This window comes from Macrobrachium rosenbergii, chromosome 42 (assembly GCF_040412425.1).
Source record: "Macrobrachium rosenbergii isolate ZJJX-2024 chromosome 42, ASM4041242v1, whole genome shotgun sequence".
NCBI lineage: Eukaryota > Metazoa > Arthropoda > Malacostraca > Decapoda > Palaemonidae > Macrobrachium > Macrobrachium rosenbergii.
Genome location: NC_089782.1, coordinates 14,569,864 through 14,596,693, shown reverse-complemented (window position 1 = coordinate 14,596,693; position 26,830 = coordinate 14,569,864). Strand labels below are relative to the sequence as shown.

The 26,830-nt window shown below is 39.8% G+C and overlaps 1 protein-coding gene across 1 annotated transcript; it reads right to left on the bottom strand.

Moving 5' to 3' along the window:
• Positions 1-700: 700 nt before the first annotated feature.
• Positions 701-10,221, bottom strand: LOC136827965 (cytochrome P450 3A29-like). The gene is made up of 5 exons (XM_067085535.1): positions 8,979-10,221; positions 3,578-3,709; positions 3,284-3,390; positions 2,738-2,881; positions 701-2,191 (listed from the first exon to the last, which is right to left on the bottom strand). The coding sequence occupies exons 1-5, from the start codon at positions 10,161-10,163 to the stop codon at positions 2,086-2,088; spliced, it is 1,674 nt and encodes a 557-aa protein (XP_066941636.1). The 5' UTR covers positions 10,164-10,221; the 3' UTR covers positions 701-2,085.
• Positions 10,222-26,830: the final 16,609 nt, after the last annotated feature.

Sequence of the window (26,830 nt, the reverse complement as noted above, 5' to 3'; positions counted from 1 at the left end):
ATCTCCCCTGGACATGTCAGTTCATATACTACATTTGTGTACATCTCTTTCAGTGCTCCTGGAGCAAGTTATTTTTTGTTACTATGGCTGCTAGCTGGTTGGCCTTACTGTAGATCCAGAGGCTTATCTTTTGGTAAGGACAGCTTGCGGTTATGCCTCAACTGAGATCTCCCGTAAGGTAGGGCATCCCTCCTTGTATGCAAACCCATAACACAGGCAATGATAGATACCCAGGCTATATATTATTCGTTAATAGTAGGCAAATTTGGTCAATTTCGTTCTTCACTTCTTTCCATGATGTGAGTCGGGTGGACGATCTGTTGACATATGCATGTGCCTTTGTGCTTCTGCTTTTCACCCTATTGTCACAAGTGGTGATTTCAGTCATTTCATGCTATGATTGCGGGTGTACTTGTCTCGTCAAAAATGAGGCAGTATTCAAGTCATTTTACAGTTGCTTTTTATTTACCGTATATTAAGTATACGTTAGGTTGCTAAGCATTTTCTAGCTTATAGGTCATTACCCTTAGCCTGTTTACGTTACACACACAAAACATGTATATAAATATCGATACATGATTATTCATTTCTGTATAAGGTAGTATTACTCATGACCCTCCGTTCTTATGGGAAAAATAAAGGCAAAATAGAAACAAAGACTTTTCATTGTATACAAATGTAAATACAAATAACTGTCAGCAGCAATAAAACTGAATACAAGCAAGTATAGCAAATATAAAAATTCAGCATATATACACAACTATCATCATACAAAAAATCACGTCTATAAGCAAATAAGAAAGGAAAATGAGCCCGAGTGTATTCACAGGCGAGGGAGCTCAAACCATTGTTTATGGAAAGCTGCGGCACAGATGCTAAAGTAGAGCCAGGAATTTCAATTAAGACTACCGGTCGTAGGTCACCAACCGGGGCAGGGAAACAGACGACGCTCCTGAGATTATCCATAAGCACCTACTTGCGGTAAGATACTTCAGTTCACCCGGGAAAATATGACGAAATAAGGGACCTTGGTAAGGGAATGCTAAGTGCCCCAGCTGTGCAAGAAAGATTGCCTGGAGAACGGGAGAAAAGGGAAAGAAATAGAAGAGTGAATCAATATTGAGGTGTATCTGATGTTAATTTTGGGAGGTAAAATCACGCAGTTTGTGTCACGGAAGCTCAACTGATTGATTTATTAATATGGGGAACTTGCATGATGAGGAACTCACCATAGCGAAGAGCTAACTTATTTCAATAGGCTAGATGGGATACGTGGCATTTTTTTTTTCTTTACTTTATTTTTCGAAACCAGAACACATTAAAAAAAAGGGCAGTTCGGCTTTAAAATTCAATACAAGGACTCAGGAACTAAGTCCAAGAAAGGTTAAGGGGTGTTCAGGGCCATTTATACAGGATAGTACATCCTTAGCAAGCCCAGGATTAATGGAGGACTCTATTAATCCTGAGCAAGCCAAGGTTAGTTTAGTTTAGGAAGTAATTTTTTTGGGGGGGCGGACGTTCATATCTTGGGTGACGTCATGTACATCCGGGGTTTCGTTGGCGAAATAGACCACTCAAGAAAACCAAGGACACTCAGTAAAATCTATTAATTTGACATGTAAGTACCTATACTTATACTGTAGAGGTTCTTATCAGTCCAGCGTCTCTAGATTTTTTCATTTTGATTGGCTCATTATTTTCTCAGCAACACATGTTGCAGCGTTGAGTGTAAAACTTCAAACAATTCAAAGGCAATAATGAAACGAATGAACAGTTTTTACCTCGGACGGCGACCTCTTCTTTTAAATATCAAAACAAGCTTGGTTGTCTACGGCGACTTTATAGTTAATACACATAACAAGTCACTAAACTTATACAGAAACTGAACTACGCGAGAGCGTCCGACGTCCGTCAAAACACCAACAGCTGATCATGTCAACAAACTTCAAGGATCCTGAATCGCGCAGAACTTTGAAGTCCGTGTGGTGCAGACGAGTTCGGTCACCTTCTTCTTGATACTGCTAACTGAGTCCTTTGAACATTCAGCTGGAAGACGAAGACGATTCTCCTCGAAAACTTTATCCTTTATTCCCTTGGAAACGCTTTAAAAATGACATCCTCGGCAGGAATGTGGGTCACAGTCGGCAAATGGAACTTAAGGGGTATGGGCGTTTCCTCACACGTCTCCAGCCTAAGAAAATAAAATGTTATGTGAAAACCTTTCCATACACCTCTCGGGTTTAATTTCATGGAAGCATTGCTGTCAAGACTTAGATTTTGTTAATTAAGGAATACATTATATAATTATATATATATATATATATATATATATATATATATATATATATATATATATATATATATATATATATATATATATATATATATATATGAATGAGTGTATGTATATGTGTGTGTGAGCTTGTGTGTATGAACGGCAGACAAATCGCTGCTAAAGAAAGAATTTACACAATAATGAACTTAGTAAACACATGCACTCCATCCCACAAACTGTGAACTAGCAAATGTTCAGAAGACGATATAATTACGAGAAAGGAAAAACTAGTCACAGACTTACAATTTCTGCAGAATTAAATACATCATAAGGAAATGCCTTTTCAGAATATAGACGCAAACGTATGAATTAAAGTCCATTAACTTGCTCAGCTAAAAAGAGAAAAAACGGAGTAAAGACACGAGAATTGGGTCAGAAAAAGAATAAATAAGGAAAACTCACCGATATGTCCTAATGAGTCTGGCTATTGCAACCTTCGCCTCGAGTTGGGCGAAACGAACACCCGGACAACTTCTGGGTCCTGCGCCGAAGGGGATGTAGGACATCGGATGCCTTGTTTCGGACGCTTTGACAGCAGGAGAGAACCTTCAAAGGACAGATTTTGGGCCATGAAACAAATTCTCTCTCTCTCTCTCTCTCTCTCTCTTACACCACAGCCTTTGTCAAATACTTCAGAATTGGACAGAATAGAATATTGAAATTAAGGCCAAGCGCTGGGAACTATTAGGATCATTCAGTATTGAAAGGGAAATTGAGAGTAGAGAGGTTTGAAAGGTGTGACAGAGAAACAATTGTTGGGAAAAGGTGGATAGTAAGATGGAAGAGAATGTGAAAGGTACAGTAAGAAGAATGAAAGGGGTTGCAGCTAGTGGCCGAAGGGACGCTGCAAAGAACCTTAAGAAATGCCTACAGTGCACCGCGTAAGTGCACCGACGGCGCTAACCCCTTACGGGACAAATACTTTAGAGGAGTTTAACTAGTACCCACCTTTCGGGGTTAAATTTAAAAGGTTCGGGCCACAGTTTAGGATCGTGGTGAATCTGCCAGACTGGAATCATAATATCCGTGTCGCTGGGAATGAAGTAGTCACCCAACTGAAAAAGATAAAAAACAATAAGACAAGGTTAACTTAAACGATAGTTTCTCTCTCTCTCTCTCTCTCTCTCTCTCTCTCTCTCTCTCTCTCTCTCTCTCTCTCTCTGAATAACACCAAGCAAATCAAAACTACGCAAAATATTCTCTCGTTCGCTAAAGAAATGTAAGATGAAAGTTTCTGCTCACTTGGAAATCAGCGTTCGTATCCCTGGTGATGAAGTTGACGACAGGCGGGAAAATCCTCAGTGCTTCTGAGAAAACTTGGTCCAGATAGTTCAGTTTGTGCACGGTTTCGTAGGCCAGGTGTTCGTGTCCGTCCTGGAACGGGGAACATAAGATAAAGAGAAAAATTGAAGTCAACTAATTCATAATTGAGAATAACCAGTTCCTAGACCGAAAATCAGGTTAAACACTCTTTCTTTTCCTTGATTTTCTTTAGTTTGCTGACTTGCTTTAGTAGTTCATTTATAGCCCATTAGTCATATGCAGTGTAGTCTATTTTGCATAAATTTGAGTTTAGTTCTTTACTTATGCCTATCACGCATGGCATCTTGTAGAAGCTACGAAGTTATTAGTCTCTCTCTCTCTCTCTCTCTCTCTCTCTCTCTCTCTCTCTCTCTCTCTCTCTCTATATATATATATATATATATATATATATATATATATATATATATATATATATATATATATATATATAAGTAATCAACGCACAATCACATGTCGAATGAAATGCTATTAACTGGGTCACTGCTACGTCGGGAATTTGGGTAAAACTCGCTGGTGTGCGAGGCAGTATAGGCTTGCTCAGGCAAAGGCCTCAGGTACAGAGGCACTTAGGTTCCAACTTCTTTTATGACCTAAATGATCCAGATGGTAGCGCCCTTACCTTTCAGTTGAAAATCTGGGTTCGATCCTAATGTGAGTCAAACATGTGTATATAAATATTTATATATATATATATATATATATATATATATATATATATATATATATATATACAGTATGTATATATATATATATATATATATATATATATATATATACATTATATATATATATATATATATATATATATACAGTATGTATATATATATATATATATATATATATATATATATTCGGCATCAAGCCATTTTTCTTTAACAGAGAGACAAAACAAGACAGTGATTACTGTACTGCCACATTTCGAACTTGTGCAAAGGGCTGCCGGTACATATGACCTTTCGGGGAGATAAAGAGTTTTGAGGAATCCCCACGAAGCCTTTTGGAAGTCCGCGCAGACGAAACCCCTTCCTTTTATCTCATACTTGATAGTGTAAACAACTTGGCCAATTTCCTAAGGTTTTTCTTTTTTTGGCGTCGTAATCATAGACGAGATTAATGAAAATGTAATCGTCGTGACCTTTGTTTTAGGTTTACTTCGTCTTATCTGGATGAGACTCTCTATTCATGACAGGCTTCATGATAACGATACTTGCAAAATCTTCATGGTAACCAGCAAACATTGATAAAAAATGTCGGTCACTGATGGAGAATGTAATGCTTTTGTGGGTACATATTGCGTAACTTCTAACTCACGATCATGATTCGAATTTGCACTCTATGTGAAAGAAGACATAATTCAATCGTATATTAAGCAGGCTTCCAATTAACAGAATGTTGAAAAAAAAGAAGCGAGAGATGAAAAATATAGAAAACACTAAAGCGAACAAAAAACGCTAAACGCAAAAGCGAACGCAAACAACAAATAAATGAACGAGCGTTGTTCGAGTAGGTTCTTTTCCCGCTTCGCCATTACTTCCTACCTCGCAGTTTCCACATCTGTCGTTTCTAGCGCCATTTTCTCTAAGATTCCTTTATTCTGATCTTTCTGAGACGTCTCTTTTGAGAGCTATCTTCTCATTCAAGTCGTTATTTCAGTTAATGGCTTTCCGGTGATAATAGCGCCTGGTTCCTAATGCTCACGCCCCAAACACAGTTGCGGGCACACTACACTGCTAGAGTTGGTGCAGGTCGTTATAACTCAAAATACTTTCTGGTTTTTTACTTCCTGTTCATTATCTCCTCTTTTATCTGACGCTGATTTCTCTTGTTATGCGTATTTTTTCTTCACTCATAAGATTTTGATTTTAAGTCACCTCTATTAGTTACTCAGTCTTCGTGACTACACTAATTTGAATGCTTGTTCACATTCAAAGACCATTAGCTTTGCATGTAAGCAATGTCAAAATAGTTTTTTTTATAAACAAGCAAATTACTATGGTTTCCTTATTTTTAACTTCCATTTTGCTTTTTACTTTTACTATTACTGAAGCAACGCTTACCAGGCTATCATAATTCTTAACTCAATGCTAGTCTTATGTGTTCAGTCAGTTTCCAAGGAGATTTAAGTGACTCCAGGATGACTTATCCTTTACTTTCTTTAATTCCTTACGGGAGAATAAATGTTAGTGTTTTCAGATCTTTCCTAGATAGTGACCCCAAGGGTTTTCGGGGGTCGTTATCTATGAGTAATATTTCTTGGGGGGTCATTATCTTTATGATATTTACAGCCTTTTGTTTATGTTTTTACGGTAAACCCAACGAACTTGCACTAAACACGCCGCAAAGATAGGATAAATACCGGGTTAAAACCCTTTGGGTTTACTATCTAGGAAAGACCCATGTTTTCCTCTTCAGTTGTAAAGAGATCGCGAACCTTATCCTTGTATTTTCTCGTGAAGTTTTGCCCTTAGGTGCAACTTACTGAGCCTGGCCTTCATTATGATGCCAGCAGCCTTTGCTTCAAGTTCTTCCAAGTTCTGATTCTTGTTGAAACGTTCTATGAACCTCAGCTTCTTCTTTTCTTCACTCGACTCTTACAAGGTCTTTTCAATCTCCTCATGAATTATCTTCTTGATTTCCTTTTTCGATACTTTTTCTCATATTTTCTCATTTCTTCTTCCTCCTCATATTTTACTTAAAACTTATTGCTGTTACGCTTTTTCTCCAGCACTCTCCATTTGAACTTTTAGTTGATCCACTATTTTTTTTTTATTAATCTGTTCTCCTCAGAGTTTATTGTGGTATGGAGTAACGACATTAATTTTACTCTTACATTCAATTTGCTTCCTCTTCGTAGATTCGTCCTGAGTTCTGGTTTGAACCCTTCTACCTTAGTCCACCCACAACTGAAGTCAAAGGGTTAAAGTATCGCCAAGAGATGGCGTTCTGTGAATTGATCACTCGCCAAAACAGGAATTTTGGTAGTTTCTATAACCAGTTGGGCACTACCGCAATTAACTGACTACCAAAGAAATAGTTAAGTAAATAGGTCAACAGGAGAAAAATAGAATTTAAGGGAAAGAGTGACTCAGTTGGCCCAGTTCTCTTGAGAATTGATCTGAGGACCTCTCACTGGTGTCGCAAACGTACTAGCCACTAGATCAAGAGGCGGTAATGGTGTGAAGGAAGTTCTGGAAAGGAGGAAGATCCTGCCAGCAAAATGGCTCAGTTTGATATATATATATATATATATATATATATATATATATATATATATATATATATATATATATATATATATACAGTCTCACTATAGTGAACAGAAATAGCTTTTGAAAATCAGGTACACTTTTCGACCTAAACTTTGCTTATCCTCAGTCTGTCGTAGAACTCGGCCATAACCTTCAGAGAGCGATGTCTCGGCAACATGCAGTTAAATAGCCATGGAGGGGAAAAGGTCAAGTGGTCAGTCAATTATAATGTACTGTAGAGGCACTCACTAGCAATCAGTGCCACGATTTTTTTCGTCACGTTTCGCACTCATGGACGATCCATATCTTCTCTTACTCCTCTACCTCTTCCTCCTCCTCCTCCTCCTCCTCCTCCTCCTTCTTCTCCCTCTTACTCTCCTCCTCCTCCTTCTCCTCCCTCTTACTCTCCTCCTCCTCCTTCTCCTTCTTCTCCCTCTTACTCTCCTCCTCCTCCTTCTTCTCCCTCTTACTCACCTCCTCCTCCTCCTCCTCCCTCTTACTCTCCTCCTCCTCCTCCATCTCCCTCTTACTCCTCCTCCTCCTCCTTCTTCTCCCTCTTACTCTCCTCCTCCTCCTTCTTCTCCCTCTTCACCTCCTCCTCCTCCTCCTCCTCCTTCTTCTCCTCTTATCTCTCCTCCTCCTCCTCCTCCTCCTTCTTCTCCTCTACTTACTCCTCCTCCTCCTCCTTCTTCTCCTCTTACTCCTCCTCCTCCTCCTCCTCCTCCTCCTTCTTCTCCCTCTTACTCTCCTCCTTCTCCTCCTCCATCTTCTTCTTCTTTGATTATAACTTCCCATTTCACTGGTTTCTTTCCATCTCTTTAACATGTAAAGAAGGTCACTGTCTCTTCAGAGGAGATAATGAAAGGCCAGCGCGACTGAGATAAATATCAAGAGCCATGGCTTCGACAGTAACTCTTTAGAAAAAAGATTTCAGTGTTTGTTTTTATTTGGTTTTCCCTGCTTACCCTTATCAGAGTTTCGTCGCTAAAATTTGGAGAATACAAGAATTAAATATCAAAATCAGCCATATTCAAACATTCTCATGAAACAAACCAAAGGGGAAGTACAAGAAATTGTTTTGGAAGTACGAAATTCAGGAGAACCTTATTCTGCTTCTGTCATATATATCGATTAATAATCTACAAACGGTTGGACTGGAAGGGTAGGAGGCAACTGAGTAAACTTCCGCGCGAAAGGGAGATAATAGAAGTAAAGTTTATTATACATCCTGAATGACTGTTCAGAAGATAAAATGATAAATAAATAAATACTTACAGAAATAACAGTTTGCAAAGGAGCGTAAGAAAATGCCTATGGATCGTCCTATGGTAGTAACGGTACTCTGTATACACACACACACACACACACACACAAACACGCTCTCACATACATACATTTATATATATATATATATATATATATATATATATATATATATATATATATATATATATATATATATATATATATATATACTGTATATATATATATATATATATATATATATATATATATATATATATATATATATATATATATATATATATATATATATATATATATATATATATATATATATTATATAAAACATGGTAATAGAAACAGACTTATATTACCATCAATACATAGTCTATATTTGACGATGTTAATATTTTTTGAGTCAGAAAATGTTAAATTTCAAGTATCAACTGATCCTTTCTATATGATGCTTAACCCTTACAGGCCGTGCTGAAATATATATTAAGGTTGCAGGATTTAACTCAGAAATGGAAATTGACACAGGAGCTGATTAGATTAATAATCAGTGGAGAATTGCACCGTTCTTTATGGTTAAAAACCAGTGCGTCCAAGTTATTTAATTCATAAGAAGGTAGGCATTGCTTTAAAGAAAAAGGTATTTCAGATGAATTATGGGGGCTGAGTATCATTTAGAAGGTATGGAGGAAGGGACAGAGGAATGTAGAGGTAAAAATAACGGAAAAAGATGAGGGAAGAAACGCTGATAGAAAGGTCAGTAAAAGAAAAAATTGTAAACCTCAGTTGTGACTGATAACTAGAGAGTTGTGCCTCACCTCAATGTGTTCGCAGAGTTCCTGATAGAGCTTTTCCTGGATGTCAGGATGGCAGGCCAGGAGATAGGCCGTCGACGTGATGGCATTTGCGGAAGTCTCAAAACCTGCGAGCATGTACACCCAAGCATTAGCGATGATCTCTTCGTCCGACAGGTTCTTCTTCTTCACGCCGTCTTTGGCTGGCTTGAGGTTTGAATCTGGGAGTTGATGCTTTGCTGTGTTTGTCGTCCCATTGAGAGTGCTTGTTCCGTTCTGCATGTTCGAATGATTGCCATCTGGCTCAGACTGAGATTCTGATGCCTCCAGCATGAGCTGCAGAACATCAATGTAATTTTTGGAGGAAGCTTTCCTTCTAACCTTTAGGACAGCCTGCAGATGGGATACAATCATGTTAGTCATACGACCTGAGAATGCCAACTGGTTGTTGATGAAGGCGAAGACGTCTCCTAAGACATTGAAACAATGCGCCAAATGAAGAGCGGGACTCATTGCGTGTTTGAGGAAGGTACGAGTCAGTGCAAAAAATTCGTCACCGTTTTGGTCCCTCTGGCAGTTCCTCTTCATGGCCATAACGCATTCACAGATGACATCTAGAGTGAGGCCTTGGAAAAGGCTGTACCACTCCAGAGTCTCCTCTTTGGCATTGTGGCTCGAAATGACTCCTAGTAGTTCGTCAACCCTCCTGTTCATGATGCCGATTATCAACTTCATCTTGGCCATTGAGAAAGTTGGCGCCAAAACAGAGCGCACGTCCTTCCACCTTTGGTCTCTCAGGCCAATGAGGGTGTGCGTGATGGGCTGAATTTCGATGACGAGTTTTGGCCTGTTGGAGAAGTTGTGGAAGTCCTTCATCAGCACTTGCCTGATGAGGTCTAAGTCCTTTACAACAATGTTGGGCTTAGCGCCTACAAAATAGCCGAAGACGTCGCCATACTTTTCTAGCCACTCCCCCAGGACGTCAGTGGCCAAGGCATTGTTCCATCGCAAGGTGAAGTGGCTGCCATGGATGAGGTGTGGCTTGACGTAAGGTATACCCAGACGCTGGAAGAGCGAATGCTGGTACTTCCGTTCACGCACCCAGTGGACAATGTAAAGTACGACGAGAACGATACTGAATATCACAGTGTAGCGGGTCATCCCCACACGTAGGAGGGACCATAAATAGGACAGCATTTCCAAAATCATTTTATATTATGCTGGTGAGTTTGACTATTCTTAGTCTAAGTGAGCTAGAGATAATCACCTGCCTGTGGAGAGAAAAAAGAGAAAACATTTACATTCGTAAATCTAAATTTGCGCCCATACAGACACACACAAATGTAAAGAGAGCTAGCCTGGTGTTTCTTTTGAGATGGGAGATGCAACAAAACTACCGAAATATAGAATAAGGCCACAGGTTTAAGTATAAAGAGAATCAAAACATCTCATTAAGTAAAAATAAACGACAGACTTTATTAGGCCACAGCAGTAGCTATTACCCGATTTTCTGTTGCACCAACGACAACCCGAACTATCCTTAACTTCCATTTCCGAAGGCAAAGGATATCAATAAAAAGTACAAGGGAAAATGCAAAAATTCTGGATGAAGTAATATAGGGGGAACAGAAGAGATCTTTAAACTAGCAGAGTCTCTATCATAATTACTTAAGACATCATATGGTATGAAGTTTGTATTTAATATTCATATTCTGTGTCCATATAAAGACATGGGTTCCTACTTGGAGAAGTCACCGTTTCGAAAATCTTATAAAAACTAGGCTTGCCCTGTTTGAGGGGACATCCACATTTTGATTTGGCCATTATTATCATGGGGATATCATGTTTAAATCTCATCAAATTTTATATATACGTAAACTATCTTATGACATTTATTGTGAATACCTCAAACCAACATATAGCAAAATGACCACAACGTAACCTAATTATCAGCTACACCTACCTTAATTTTTCATAGTATTCTCCCGGTAACCTCTTTTCAAACTTTTTTATTTTTACCTGGCATCTACATTCAGTAAGAAAACACATTTATTCTCGTACCGGTTGCTTGTTGCCCAAGCCAACCAAATCCTTATAGAGGAATGTCGCGCTGGTAGAAAATTCGAAAGTTTGATTCTTCTTGGTAGTTTTCACGAAGAACCCTCTCTGAGAATTTCTGAGTTCATAAAAGCTTTTGCCAGACAACCAGCTCGTAACTATTTTCGCTGCAAATTGTTCAATGTTTGTGTTACCCGCTTGACAAATTTATATATTATTACAGATAGCTTTATCAGTCTTGCTTGTGTGCAACGCCCTTACACAGCCAAAAATGATTATATATTCTCCTCATCTGTCTATTTTCACTATATATATATATATATATATATATATATATATATATATATATATATATATATATATATATATATATATAATATATGTGTGTGTGTGTGTGTCTATATATATATGTGTTTGTATGTGTGTGTGCGTTTGTTTATGTATGTTTAGATGTATTTTCAGTTATAATAATAATAATAATAATAATAATGAACTTCTATTTTAATAATGCTTAAAGAAACAAATAATTGTACTGTTCAATTTAATTCCATTAAGCTCTTGCTCTCTTGGACTCGAAAATTTCCTTAGTATGCGTGTGTTTGCGTGTGTGTATGTTTATGTGCGTATGTATGTGTGTGTGTATGAGAGAGAGAGAGAGCTATGGGCGAGGGGGAAGGGAATACGAATGTATTCTAAATTCACTCGAAACAACAATTTGTAATCGGAATGTACTAGTTTCAATCTGCTTTTACCAACAAAGAACGGTAAGCATTTTAACCACCTTTTTAAAAAAAGTCTGTCAATTTTTTGTTCTTTCTAAAGTGGCTTGTGTTCAGTTTTCCACACACTCAGAAAAAACACCCATCGTGTGTCACACCCTAGGAAAACCTCAGTCAGCGACTCACCTTCAAAGTTAGGCACCAACTGACTGAATGCTGAAGGGGAACAGATTAGGTTTAGATTCGGTCATGTGAGGTGTGATGCAAAACACGCACGATGACTTCACAAATGGATCGCCGATTTCTGCTAATTTCTCTTGTCTTTCCCTCGTCTGAGACCCAGACGAAAATCTGTATCGCGCAGGCAAGCTAACTAGGTACTGTATTATTAAAGATATGGGAATCCTAAAAAAAAAGGAATCACGATATAAGTTGACTGACCTTAAAATTTACCTCCGAGTCACATTGATCGAGGTTTTTTTTATCGTTTTAGGAGTATCTGCTATCGTTTCGTGAGATAGCTCTCCTCTGTTACAGATATGATTCAATACTTTGTCACGTTTTTCAGAACTGTTTGATATCATCATGAGATGTCGCTGTATGAAAGATCTCTCTCTCTCTCTCTCTCTCTCTCTCTCTCTCTCTCTCTCTCTCTCTCTCTCTCTCTCTCTCTCTCTCTCTCACACCTAAACCACTGGAAAGTGTGCTAGTTTCCCTAATTTTTCTGACTTGAATCCAGAAAGCTGTTTATATATATACAGTATATATATATATATATATATATATATATATATATATATATATATATATATATATATATATATATATATATACAGACAGACAGATAGATAGATAGACAGACAGATAGATATACGGTATTGGCATCTGCCATGTCTTTTGGGGTACGACACAGTAACTTATCCGTATATGTTTGAATGTATATAGCCTATGTATGTATGTGTATGTGAGTGTTCGTTTGTCTGTCAATTCCATCCCTGACTTACTATATAAATCTTGAATCACTAATTCTTTTTTCTTAGTATATTCAACGAAATCTTGCTTTGTGAATTAATGAGATCTTAAATGTTTTTTCACATGTGAGTAGCTATGAATTTACAACAACAATAATTATGATGACGAAATATATTGTGATTGGCCTGTAATTTCAAGGTAAAATGATTATTTGATAAAGCTCTAATAGTTCTGTAATCCCATACTGATTCACACAGCGATCACAACCTACGAAAATACGTTTCCATTTTTAATAGATATTTTAGATTAGTTCCCATTAGCAGATACGAGGGACTTTGCTGTCGTTTTCTTTATTTACAAAACAACCATTCTTAGAAAATGAGTATCAATTAATATATGGTAAACTATTATCTTTTATATGGCACTCTCTCCCTGTAATCTTTGAATTATGTACACGGGTAAGAACGCTTTAAATGCAACAAAGAGAAGGAAAAAAGTAAGGGCAGATTATAAAAAATATGGAATTATACCATAGCACTGAGAAGGTCACGCTTCAAAATACAATGAAGTTAAAATCGTTAAAAGTCTGGTAATCACAATTGATGTTTCTATTGCGTGAAGTACCATAGCTATCTTTTTTCCTTCATAAAGAAATTCGTCATGGAAAAAGTCGACATGCTAATTTCACATTAAAAACCATACAAATGTAATTTAACACGTGTGTTCAATTAAATAAAAACAAATAACTAAAATAGTACTTATGAATTTACAACATGTCAGATATATAAGTTATTGAAAACGGCTGTATGATACAGATACTTGTAATCCCTATATGAAGCGATGACCTCGTTCTTTCACGAAGGAACCTCTCTCCTCAATGGACGTTATTGTTGACATTCCCACGAGGAGGAGCACTATGTAATGGCAAGCATAAGAATCAATCCCAGGTGACACGCATCTGGGAACCATGATTCTGTACTTCATGTACAAATCTGCTTATCATGGCATCTTTATCATTTTCAAGTAGCGAATCTATGCCATAAGCATTCCTTAAAGTGTTTCATAAATCTCCATAAAAAAGAAGATACTGTTAAATATGTCAATGCTTTCTTAATAAGATCAAATGATTACTTACAAACCTCAAACCTGCAGGAATTTTTTTATTTATTTATTAACTGTTCAAACGTGAGCAGTCCTGCCTCTTGACAGACATAATGTAAGAATCAAAGTGGAGAATTTTAGAATCGTTTTAATGGCCTCATGGTAGCCCATTTCCAATTGCTTGAAGGAACCAGTATATATATATATATATATATATATATATATATATTTATATATATATATATATATATATATATATATATCATATATTATCACCAATCCACAACTCAATACTAAACATTTATAAAAATAGTGTTTAAACTGAGACAAGACTACTTTATGTAGAAAGTGAAATTTTCCCAAATAAACTGTTGAATTCTGCCTAAGATTTACCTCGTGCAAGAAATGTCTTAAGTCTTCCTTAAATCACTATGAGTCATTAATCCAAAGCACTTAAAAGATAGATAGACTGATTGATTGATTGATAAAGTGATTGACAGATTGACTGAAGGACAGATAGATGTACAGCTCTCTAATAGCTCACTCCAGGCCCCCACCCCAATAAAGACTGGTTCTATGTAAAATTAAGACATCAGTTAATACGATGTTCATCTTTTAGCTGTTGAAACAAGGATGAACACCCAGTGCAGAAAATTTCCACATCACGAGTCACTGCATATTCCTAAACAAAGGCTCTCCAGCACCGCGTTGTTCCCTGCACTCACTCTCTTCCAGCTTAGTACTTCCTGAATTCTAAGGCCCTTTTGTTCTAACACCTCTTCCAACCATATACCAAGCAGGTATTCTCCCCCCCACCACCCCAACCTCTTGTACTTCCTTTTTACTTCATAAACTTTTAATTAAACATTCATTTCACCCTCCTATCCTCCTCCAGTCTCCCCACATGACTACGCCAACTCAAAACAGTGAATGATCATTTTACCTTTACTACACTTCATATTTTCTTACCCTGCGTACATGATGCAAAAATTTATCTCGAAAAGCAAACACACACCTTTTCTAGCACCACAAAATTCTCCATTCAACACCACATTCGATTTCCATAATTATATATAAATGCACACTTACAAACACATATATATTATGTGTTATATATACATATATAGGTGTGTGTATGTGTATTTATATATAATTATGGAAATCAAATGTGGATGTTGAATGTGAATGGTTAGAAAAGGTACAAGCTGCCGAGATAAATTTTTGCATCGTGTCCGCAGGGTAAGAAAAAATTAAATGTAGCAAAGGTAATATATATATATATATATATATATATATATCATATATATATATATATATATATATATATATCAACAATGTAAAGCTGTTTTTCACCTAAGGGAATTGGCAACAGAAAAAGAAGTAGAAGATAACTGTTATCGCCGCTTCTATTCTAATTGCTGAAAGATGGATGAACCTCCTGTGCAGAAAATTCCTTAACAACAGCCACTTTATGGATGTACACGTCTCCCTGGACACATTGTGCCTTTCACTGCTGTCTGACATGTAATCAGAGCACTTTTTTAATCTATTCATCATCTACACCACTTTCATGAAGGAGAGTTGGTTCGACAATTCTCTACGTATTCCAACCAGTCTTGGCTTCCACAGACACACCCAGTCCTTTCCTTGTCTATTGCAAGTCCCTCTGTTCACTGATTCCGTGAGCACACCTCTTCTCTCATACTGCAAACATCTATTATACCGACTCTCAAATACCTACATGAATCGGCCACTTCCATGCTTCTAAAATTTATGTAACCATTCACTGGTCCATCTTCAGGTTCCAGGTACTATCATAACATTATTCTTGCTCATATTTACTCTCAGCTTACTTCTTTTTCAAACTTTTACAAGTTTCGCGGTTCCCTCTTCACTGTCGACAGTCAAAATTGCACCATCAACAAACATCACCCACTGCACACTCCATTCACAGCTCATTTTCTTATCCCTCAACTTTGCATCTTCTAACAACATTAAACAACCATGCAAGCAACAAAGCTGGTCACTCTCCCCCTCTACAAATTTCAGTACATGCTTCTCTTTCATCGTAAAACTGTTCTCTTAATATTTTATCTTGCATACCATACATCTTCGTCATCATATATAGCCTCTTTATTGATTCTGTCAGAAAAACTGCTGTAGGTTCATGCATTTCACGCAAAGCTTCTTCCTTTCATCTTCAGACTTCCCACATAATTGTTTCATAACCAAACTTGATTAACACACCTTTGTCTCTGTCAGTCTTCTGTCACCTGCTTTACTTTGTCAATCAAAATTCTACCCTACACCTTCCCTCGTAAACTAGGTGACATTATGCCCTTATAATTCTTTGGATCCTCCATGATCTATACCCGCATACGAAGGAACAATAGTTTCTCTTACCCATTCCTTGGGAACCTTTCCTTCATCCATATAGTTTGCACTGACTTGTCAGCCACTCAATCATACTTTCATCGTTGTACTGCAACAATGCCATCAAGTTTCGGCGTTTTTTAATTCTTCAGTTACTTTATTGTTCCATCTTGCATCATTCAGCTCTGCCACTTTTCTGTCTCCCACATTCAACATATCTTTTGAATCCTCACTTCATCGATACACGACTTAATTCAGTTTAGACAGCAGCATCTATCCATTTGTATCTTTTACTCTGAGACCCAGTTGCCCATTAATTCGCCATTGAACAGCTTTTAATCCTTAAAGTCTTTTCTGATATTCTTTTTTTTTTCTCTCTCTCACTTTCTTTTTGAGTACCTTATGCACTCTCGTTTGTTTTTGTAGTTACATTGCAACTCAACCTCCACTTACTGCGTTGATTCCCTCTTCCTAACTCCTACAAACACAAACTTTCCCCGTTGACTTTATGACCTCACCTTGGAATTTTACACTCGTCATTGTACTGCTTCCACTACTTTATCTTCAAATGTGGGTCATGTTTTACCCAATGCCTCTTTACATGATCTTTTCTCTTCTCTCTTATCAAACACGCACAATCTCAACTACATTCTCACTTCTCATTTTGAACTTCTATATATCTTTACTTCCACTTCACCCAGTTAATGATCACATATACCTCCAACCACTCATCTTCTCGCCATTATCTCCATGAACTTTTCCCTCCATCCACTCTAGTACCACCCACTAGCAAACCTTTAATCACTATCTTCCCTATCCCAAGCGGTCCTGGTCGTTTCGGCCGTATGTCACTTAGGCCGTAACATCCAAAACATCGTAAGACGTTTTGTTTATGGTATTTACCGTTATTATTTTATGTTTTACGTACATCCCCAAGGGGCTGGTACTAAACACGGCGCCCAATTTGCACGTAAACGTGCTTACGGCCTAAATGACTTAGCCGAAACGACCCGAACTCATCCCAATTGAACTTATGAATGTTATTCTCTGAAAGGTCCTTCCCAAACACCTTCCCGCAAGAGGTTCTTCCTTTCTAATTAAATTCCAGGAACTAAGAAATTCTATCATTAAAACCCTCCCTTTCTCTCCAGCCTACTTTTGCATATCAATCGCCTCGCACAGTTACCTTTCATATTCAATCAGACAAAAAAAAAAAAAAGCATTCTCTTGCGCACATGTTCTTTACCAATATTGGGACACACGCACGCTATCAACATTCCTTCTCCTGACAGAACCAAACTTATATACAATCCTCGATATAACACCATTTGTACTCTTTCGCCTGTCTCTGGAGTCTTTCTCACACTACAAGTGCTACCTCATTCCTAGCGCTACATGTTTCAACTACCCCAAAGACAGTCACTATTTGTCATTCTCATATTTCTTGCACACAATCACTGTCACATACAATCAACTTCTCAGGGATCATCTGCAACATATCTTTCCCCTTTTGCTTCCACTGCATTTTCGTCTCTATCCTGCACATGCTCTCAATTCTTGAATATCAAAATCCTTTCATTTCTAAACATTTGTTGTGGAGCCAACCCTTACGGCTTATGCACCCAGTGAACCAGTGCATCCCCTTCCATTTTCTTAGTGTTTCTAGACCAGTTCAGCATACTTCGACCAATAAATTTTACTGTGCATTCGCCATCCTTTAAAATTACCGCCACTCCTTTCACATCATTAATGGGTAAGTGAGAGCACTCAATATAAAATCAACGTCCCCGAGCATTAGACTGTAAGGTGTCAAAGAAACGAGCAGGTAAAAGTTACTGCTAGTTTATTACAGATCCAGGCAGCTTATATTGCGGCCGACTGACGCCGGGCCGTGAGAGACAATGGAATTGACTGTGACCTGAGGTCGAAACAATAAACAATAATATGCAGTGAACGAGTACAAATTACAATACAAAACATACAGAGCTACAATATAGATACAGTCTTGATGCCTGTGAATGAAGAAACATGTGATACACAATGTGTGACATTCGTATAAATACCATAAAGTAAAAATGATTAAAATGCGTGACCTGGCACGTTTTAGGCGTGACTAATTGAGCTTGAAAAAACTGGGAAGTCACCAAAGAAAACAAGCTCAGCGGAGACTTAATTAATGGCGTCGCCAAACACTATCCTGGCGCCGATTTGGTGACTTTACAAATACTCCCAAGACGAGGGATTGTCTGATTAATCCCTGATTACCTGCTGGGACGCTGAAGGTGCAGATAGATGTACGCTCTTGAAGATAACTGAGGGGCCTCACGCCTGTGAGGCTGCTGTTTGGGCGGTTCCTTCCTGGGCGGCCGCGTTGAAACAAGGATGGTGAGGCGTGCTGGAGTGCGTTTGGGCGGAAGGGGTGCTGCGTCGCTGCTGGGACTCTCCGACAGGAAGGCGGGCTTCAGCCGGTCTCCTGGAAACCCAGTCGTTTTTGCCTGGGAGTGCCAGCTGGAACGCCTTGCTGTTCCGCCCCAGCACCCCTTGAAGGGTCCCTTTTAGGCTTAGTTAGTGGTGGACGGATTTCGGCGCCGACTCTGACCTCCAGACGTGGGTGGCGGATGACAGCTGTGGCGGCATGAAGGTGGTTGCTTTGTCGATGTATGAGCGCCTGCAATGATGGCGAACTTGCCGCCACGCCGCTTGGAGCCTCTGTAGAGATGGGGAGTGGCAATCATCCGTCACGAGCTCTCCGGCACCACGAGGGGTTCCCCACAGGTTTGTTCAGCTGCGGATGGGGTGCCGTCGGCTCTGGGGCGGTCCTCAACCCGAGGAGGACCCACGGCAGCTGATGTTTCCAGTCCTCGGCGGTGCAGCGGGCCATGGGGATGACTTTTTGGACCTGTGGAAATGTTCCACCAGGCCGTTGGCCGCTGGGTTATATATACGCTGTGGTGGTGTGGTGTGTGGTTCCCAGCAATTGAGCCAGGGCAGTCCACAACTCGGAGAGGAAAGCGGGGGCCTGTCGGTTGTGATGTGGTCCGGGACGCCGGCGGCTAACCCAACTGGAGAGCAGGGCCTCAGCGCACGCGCTGGCGGTGGCTAATTGCATGGGTGTGGATGAACCTCCTGTGCGAACGGTCTACCAACGTGCAAGGTATCTGGATCCGCCTGATGGAGGAAGGGGCCACGACGTCGATGTGGATAATCAGGCGGCGCCCTGGTTTTGGGAACTCGCCTACCCCGACTCGTGAAGGAGAGTTTACTGGTCTGGCACTGCAGGCACTGTTTTGCCCAGGCTGTGGCGTCCTTTGCACCCCGTGCCAGACGAACTTTTTGAAAGCAGTTTGGCCGTGGTCCTGATTCCGGAGGGGTGTGAGAGGCCGTGAATGATGTCGAATACCTGGCGGCGGCGTGAGGCTGGAACCAAAGGCGGGGCTGGCCTGTGCTGATGTCACAGAGCAGGCTGGGGCCTCTGGTCCATCTTCCGGTTCCAGGGATGTGATGGCATAACGGTATGCTGGGGTTTCTGGGTCAGCGGCCTGTTCTCTGGCAAGGTCCTGGTAATCTACACCAAGCTGCACTGCGTTCAACAAACTCGACTCTGGAGAGGGCGTCTGCTACTGGGATTTTTTCTTGCCGGGGAGGTACCTCAACGGAACAGGTAAATTCGGCTATGGCTGAGAGGTGGCGCTGCTGTCTGGAAGACCATGCGTCCCCCTGCTTCGTGAAGGCGTGAACCAGTGGCTGGTGGTCTGTGAAGATTGTGAAGGGCGCCCTCCAGGAGGAACTCAAGTGCCGAACTTATTGATTCATCGCTGCTGAGTTCCCTGTCGAAGGTGCTGTAGCGGGACTCATCGGGACTGAACTTCTTGCTGAAGAAGGCGATGGGCTGGGGCGCCGTTGATGATTTGCTCAGAACAGCACCGCAGGCAACGTTACTGGCGTCTGTCGTCAGCTGGAGGAGCCTTTGGGATCTGGTGTGCCATTAGGCGGTTGCCTTGGTATACCCGTCAGGAAAAGGCCTGCTGCTGGCTGGGTCCCCAAGACAGGGACTTGGTTGACCTTTTAGGACTTCCGTCAGGGGCCGTGGTCGCGATCCCGGGGATGAACCGCCTGTAAAGTTTACCATCCCGAGGAACTCCTGGACGGCCTTGATGGAGTGGGTGTATTGGAACTTGGCTTCAGCTGCCACTTTCGATGTAAGAGGGCGGACGCCTGTCGGAGACACTCGTGACCCAGGAATTCTGCTTTCTGACACGCAGGAAGGTACACTTGTCGAAACGGATTTTACTCTGAGGCCGTTTTCTTGGAGGCGCTGGAGGACTGCTTTGATGTGCCTCTGGTGTTCTTTTTTGAGACCTGGAAAATATGAGAATGTCGTCGGCGTAGCAGACGCAGTTTGTTTTAGGTCCCCAGGATGCTGTCCATGAGCCGCTGGAAGGTGGCCCGGCGTTCCTCAGCCCGAAGGTGGAGAAGGCAAACTTTTCATAGGACTTTATGAAGGGCGTGATGATGGCTGTCTTTGGTATGTCCACTCTGGGCAACAGGTACCTGGAAATAAGATTTTAGAAGGTCCAATTTAGTGAATATTTTGGCCCCTTAAAGGAGGCCGGAGGTCTCATATTGGGTAGAGGGTAGTGGTCATTTTACTCGCGAGATGAGTTTTCTGTACACTGTCCTCCGGAAGGGCGTTGAGCAACTCATCGGCCTGTAGGATTTCGTCCGTGAGGTCCCGATTCTGAAGTGGCTCTCCACCCCTGCGCAGCCACATCGATGGGTTCCCCTGCCCAAACAGCGGCAGCTTTACGGTGAGGGCTTAGGCTGATTGTGTTGCCCGGCCGTCGTTTTGTTATGGGGCGCTGGTGTGGAGTTATGGGGAGGGCATCCCAAGGCGCTGGCGGGCGCGGCTGTGATGGGATTTTGTAGGTAAACTCGGAGTCCGCGGGGTAAAATGACTTAACTGCATGAAGGAGGGGATATCATCCCCATGCTCGCTTCCTTGAACCCTTACTGGAGTGGGGTCCTTCCCAAACGCACTTCCCGCAAGCGCCGTGTGGTTCTGCTAGTGACGCTGGTGGGGAACGCCGAAGAGTCATCATTCAAACGCTGGTTACAGCGCCCTTTTTTAGGCCGCTAAGAGCTTTCATATTTTGGAGAAATCCTGGAGCCAAGACTGAGTCAATATGGTGAGTCCACGCACGGCTCCGGGATACTTCCGGGGTCACCACTTATATACAGGTGTCAAAGAAACGAGCAGGTAAAAGTTACTGCTCTGAGTCTTTATTACAGATCCAGGCAGCTTATATTGCGGCCGACTGACGCCGGGCCGTGACAGACAATGGAATTGACTGTGACCTGAGGTCACAATCAATAAACAATAATATGCAGTGAACGAGTACAAATTACAATACAAAACATACAGAGCTACATTATAGATACAGTCTTGATGCCTGTGAATGAAGAAACATGTGATACACAATGTGTGACATTGTGTATAAATACCATAAAGTAAAAATGATTAAAATAGTGACCTGGCACGTTTTAGTGCGTGACTAATTGAGCTTGAATAAAAACGGAAGTCACCAAAGAAAACAAGCTTAGCGGAGACTTCACATCATTAATGGCGCCGCCGAAACACTATCCTGGCGCCGATTTGGTGACTTTACAAGACTGTGACATTGCTTCTACCTGAAATTCCAAAGCTTTGGCTTGAGTTCTCATATTTACAGAATCTACACAGGGACATTCGCCTGTCTTGTGTTTTTATCTCTTTTCTGGATTTCACTATTCATTTTGATCAGATGATTCCATATTAGTAACCATTGCCTGATAATCACACGAGTTCTGGTTGTCATTCTTTGATTGTTTTTTCCGTTTTCTTGCACGGACATTCTCGTGCCTACAGGAGCCCAGCTGATGCTTTCACGCACTAGTCTCCCTGGAATGATTCAAAGGACATGCCCAAACCACCTTTATTTATCTTTCATTATTATCTCATCTGTATGCAGAACTTCCAGTAATTTCTTGTGGTATCACTTCTAACTCTATCTTGCTAACTGACTGTTATTATTCTTCTTGGAGCTTTATTATCAAATCAACAAAATCTGTTAGATTTAGTTTCATTGCCATACAATGATTCGTGCTCGGATAGCAACACAAATCGTACTAGATGTATGTATAATCTTACTTTCGTTGTGCAATTTCAGTCTGTGTGATATCCAAATCTTATTCAGTCTGTCCTTTGTTTGATTCGCCATGTTTAGTCTTTCAATAAATTCCAGCTCAAGAGAACCTGTACTAGATATCATTGTTCTCAGATATTTGAAAGATTCAACCTCATTAATCCTTTCACCATCTAAAGTTATCATTCATTCCCTTGTGCATATTCCTCCCTAATTATTTCTGCTTCATTGACATTTATCTTGAGTCCCATTTCTCCAGATATACGAAGCATTCTTCAGCACCATTTACAAATATTGCGGTGTTTTGCTGGTTTAAACAGCATCGTCTGCATCGACTTCGTTCGTGGATGATTTGATTTAGTTTAACATATATATCGGGAATACCGCATATTTCCATCACAACCGATGCAAACGCAAAACCTACATAGCTTCCACACTGTCAGGCCCCCTTTCTGGGTACGGTTGTAAGACTTGTAATTCCAAATTATCAGGAATTGTTTCCTCATTCCATATTCTGGTGCTTTTCCTCTCCTAAGTTTCTCCAGTACCGACCCACTTCAAAAACTGTAAATTCATTCATAGGTATCAACTTCCGGTATATCAGTCGCTTATTTATGACTTCAATAAAATGTTCTACCGAAGTTTTTTTTTTTTTTCTTGAGAATCTTTAAGACCCCTTTTGTGAAAGTATCAATACAGCCTTTGTAGACTTTGCATGGGAATTATATACTCAAAAGTTTGCAGACTGAGGTGGTTACTGCCAAGTGTGAGAACAGAAAGGGGTTAGCAACCTTCTCCCACAAGACTTCTACAGAAGTGGAAGGCTAGCGCCCTCAGAGGGAAAAAAGTAATTTAGTTGAATAATAATAATAATAATAATAATAATAATAATAATAATAATAAAACTGTTACCATCTTTGGTATACTGATTTTTTTCGTCTAATTCTATAGAGAAATATTACAAAAGTTTACCATAATACGTTTTATCTTCCGGATACGGCATAAACTGGCAAACAGTTGATTTACTGCAGTGGTTGTTAACATCACCGCATAACATTGCTCTTCACAGGATCAATTTCCTTCCAGGTAATCGTTTAGGCAATTCGTTTCTCTCTATCAGAAGATGACGAAGCTAATGGGGTACTAACAAAAATTTCTTGGCTCTCAGAGAATAGTTCTGTGTCTGTCTGTTGTCTTAAAGTTCTGGCTTTTTTTTTTTTTTTTTTTTTTTGAGCATTCTGCTGTACCCAGGCAATGACGTAGGTTTGTTTTTGACAATAACAAGTGAGCTTCTTTTGCTCCTGCTACTCCCAGGCAGTTTGACCGTTATTTCTATGGGATCTGAAATATCCCTAAGAGATTCCACTTCATTTCTGATCATGAACAACTTAATGATATAAAGTTGGCATCGTTACGCTCTTGAAGGAATCGTCTTTGGAATAACATGAGTGAAAACACGGTGAAGGCCGTCCTAACTACATAATCCAGTACTGGGAAGGTTTTTCAAGAAAAGTTTTAGTGGTCCGAGAGGGCTACGACCAACTAGGTGTCATAATGATGTTATGCTGGTTGGGGTGTGTTGGAAGGCTAATCCTTCCAGTCAGGTTAGTTTGCTGTCACAGGTAAGTCTGGCACGTTGATAAGGTTAGGATCGACCAGTTCCAAGCAGCGTTTTACCATTTTTGTTATTCTTTTCTCTACTTTTGGAGGTCATCACTCATATTCTCCTTAGCCAAAATTCTTATTGCCCACTATAGTTCCCAATGCCGTACATTATTAGAGGGCTATCAGGTATACATGGAGATAAAGAAATTAATGGATTACCACAACGGTGTTGGTGAGAAACTCGAATACTACAACGACAAGTATTCAGAAAATATCTGCTCCAAGATACAAATGTATAAATATTTGCATGCATGTATAATATATATATATATATATATATATATATATATATATATATATATATATATATATATATATATATATATATATATATATATATATATATATATATATATATATATATATGTATGTGTGTGTGTGTGTGTGTGTGTGTGTTGTGTGTTTGTGTGTGTGTGTGTGTGTGTAGTTTCAGCGGCTACTAGAAAATCTTAGCTTGATAATGAATAATATTGCCAGTGTCGGGTAAAACATTTTATTTTGCAAGTTTTCGAGGTATATAACCTCATCAGGCTTAAAACAAATAAACGATACAAAACTGGGAATGTAAATAAAACCCAAGATTAAAAATGCTAATAAAACTTAAAGAGAATAAAAAAAACGAACAAAATGCAAACATAAAAAGAAGGGAAAATGAAAACTAAAACTAGCGAATACAAAGTAAAACGGCCGTAGACCTGATGCGTACCCTCTGAGAAATAGCATAATTGCTAGTTGTTCAGTTCCGGTTTCATATTTTATATAAACAACGGCTCTGAAGTTAGGAGGTCCAGGCATGTTACAGCAAAAGGACAATAGTTTAAAATCCAGGTTAGTGATGTGCTAAACCGTGCTCTCTTATGGCTAAAAAGGGTGGTTTTGAAAGAGGATACTGTTTTCTAACCAAGACCTCTGTGTTCCAAGATTGTGTCCGAGCGAGCGAGGGAGGGCTGGACCCCACATATCACAGACCAGTAAACCAATAAACGTCGCAGGAATTAAGGAAGGGGTGACGTGTCCGCCAACAGTGATCTAACAGTGATAGGGTTAGAAAAATCAAATCGGAACCTAGTTTTGGGAAAATTATGTTTGTGTTTCTTGTGATTTGTCCGGACCATATAGCTACTGCGACCAAGGTAAGGTAATTTAATGTTACATTACGACTTTTGAAGTTATCATTAGCTTTTTTAATCATAGTTTCTATTTGCATTCCTATTTTGTATCATTTATTTTTTACCAGTTTTGTTAAGGTTTTAATAAGATAATACATTATGAATGTCTTTTCCTGTAATACTACAGTGTAATATGAAAATAAGAAGGCCCATAAAACACTATTTAAACGTTGAAACCATATATTTCGGGCACTTGTTTCTGTGCCCCTGTTCACTGGTAGAATATGGACAGGTGGAAAGTTACAATGGTATATATACAAAAACATGAAGGTGTGGCCTTAGGGCCTCCGATGTTAGGAGGTGGCGTTTCTTAAGAAGGAGGAGATTGACCAAATTCCCTAGTGGTTTGGCCTCATTAGCTCCGTTTGGCGATGGATCTGGCGGTCGCGTTTCTTGGGTCATCTTCTTCAAAACGGGTGCGAGGATTAAGGTGTCAATGGCGTCCGATTTCCAATGTCCTCCTGACAGGTTCATATTGTTGGTTTGATTGATGATAGCAGATTCCAGCATCTTTCTTTTGTACGGACAGCTACTCTTGAAAACCAACTCGCCCCACTCCAGTTAATGACATGCCCTGTATTTCTAATATGTAGGAAAATTCCCGAACTCTCCGAAGCGTAACGTACTGATCTTTTGTGCTCTGTTATTCTTTGCGAGAGCGATCTACCTGTCTCGCCTACATAAATGTCATGACAATTACTACACGGTATCTTGTAAACTCCGGCTTCTTCCCTTTTGTTATTTAAGTATACGTTAACGAGCGAACTCCTGATGGATTTGGGATAATGGAAAATGAAAGGATTATCAGAACTGAGTTGCTCGGTGGCCTTTTGATGTTTTCATCGTATGGAAGCTTTATTTTGTTGTTGAAATCTATTTGTCTGTTGTGAGTGGGACCTCTGTAGTATATTTTATTTGCTTTATTAATAGCCCTCTCGATAATGTGTGGTGGATAGAGCAGTTGCGTTAGGTGTTGGCGGATCGTGTTAAATTCTTGATCCAGGTACTCATTTGAACATATCCTAAGTCCTCTGAGGAATAGGTTGCACCTACCATGATTTTTACGGAGACGTCGTGGTAGCTTAAGAAATGAATGTAGGAGACAGCGAAGGTGGGTTTTCTATATACTGTAAATGCATACCTGTTCTGTTTTCTTATGATCAGTACATCTAGGAACGGCAGTTTTCCGTCCTTTTCCCATTCTGTTTTAAATTTTATGGTCGGAACTAGCGAATTTAGCCTATTAAAAAATTCCTTAAAGTCCCCCCAGCTATTGTCCCAGAAAGTAAAGATATCATCTACGTATCTAAGCCAGATCATGTTATGGGGTTTGATAGACGACAAAAGTTCTGTTTCGAAATATTCCATGTACAAGTTTGCTAGAAGGGGTGATAGGGGACTTCCCATGCTACAGCCAAATTTTTGTTTGTAAAATTACCATTGAAAGAAAACACGTTGTTAGTTACACAGAGGTTGATAAGTTTTAAAGTTTTATCTATGCCAAGAGGAAAATGGTCTTCATATGGTTGTAACTTCCTCTCTAAGAAAAAACAACACGTCGGCAATCGGGACTTTAGTAAATAATGAATCGACGTCTAGACTGAGCAGTTTGATGTTGTTTGAGGATGTTTAAACTA

Bases quoted from the DNA above. Each gene is read 5' to 3' on its own strand.
- LOC136827965 (XM_067085535.1), bottom strand. From the start codon at position 10,163: ATGATTTTGGAAATGCTGTCCTATTTATGGTCCCTCCTACGTGTGGGG. The intron at 3,710-8,978 runs GTGAGGCACAAC...TCCCCGTTCCAG, and splicing joins AACTCTGCGAACACATTGAG to GACGGACACGAACACCTGGC. The intron at 2,192-2,737 runs GTGAGTTTTCCT...TTATTTTCTTAG, and splicing joins AGACTCATTAGGACATATCG to GCTGGAGACGTGTGAGGAAA.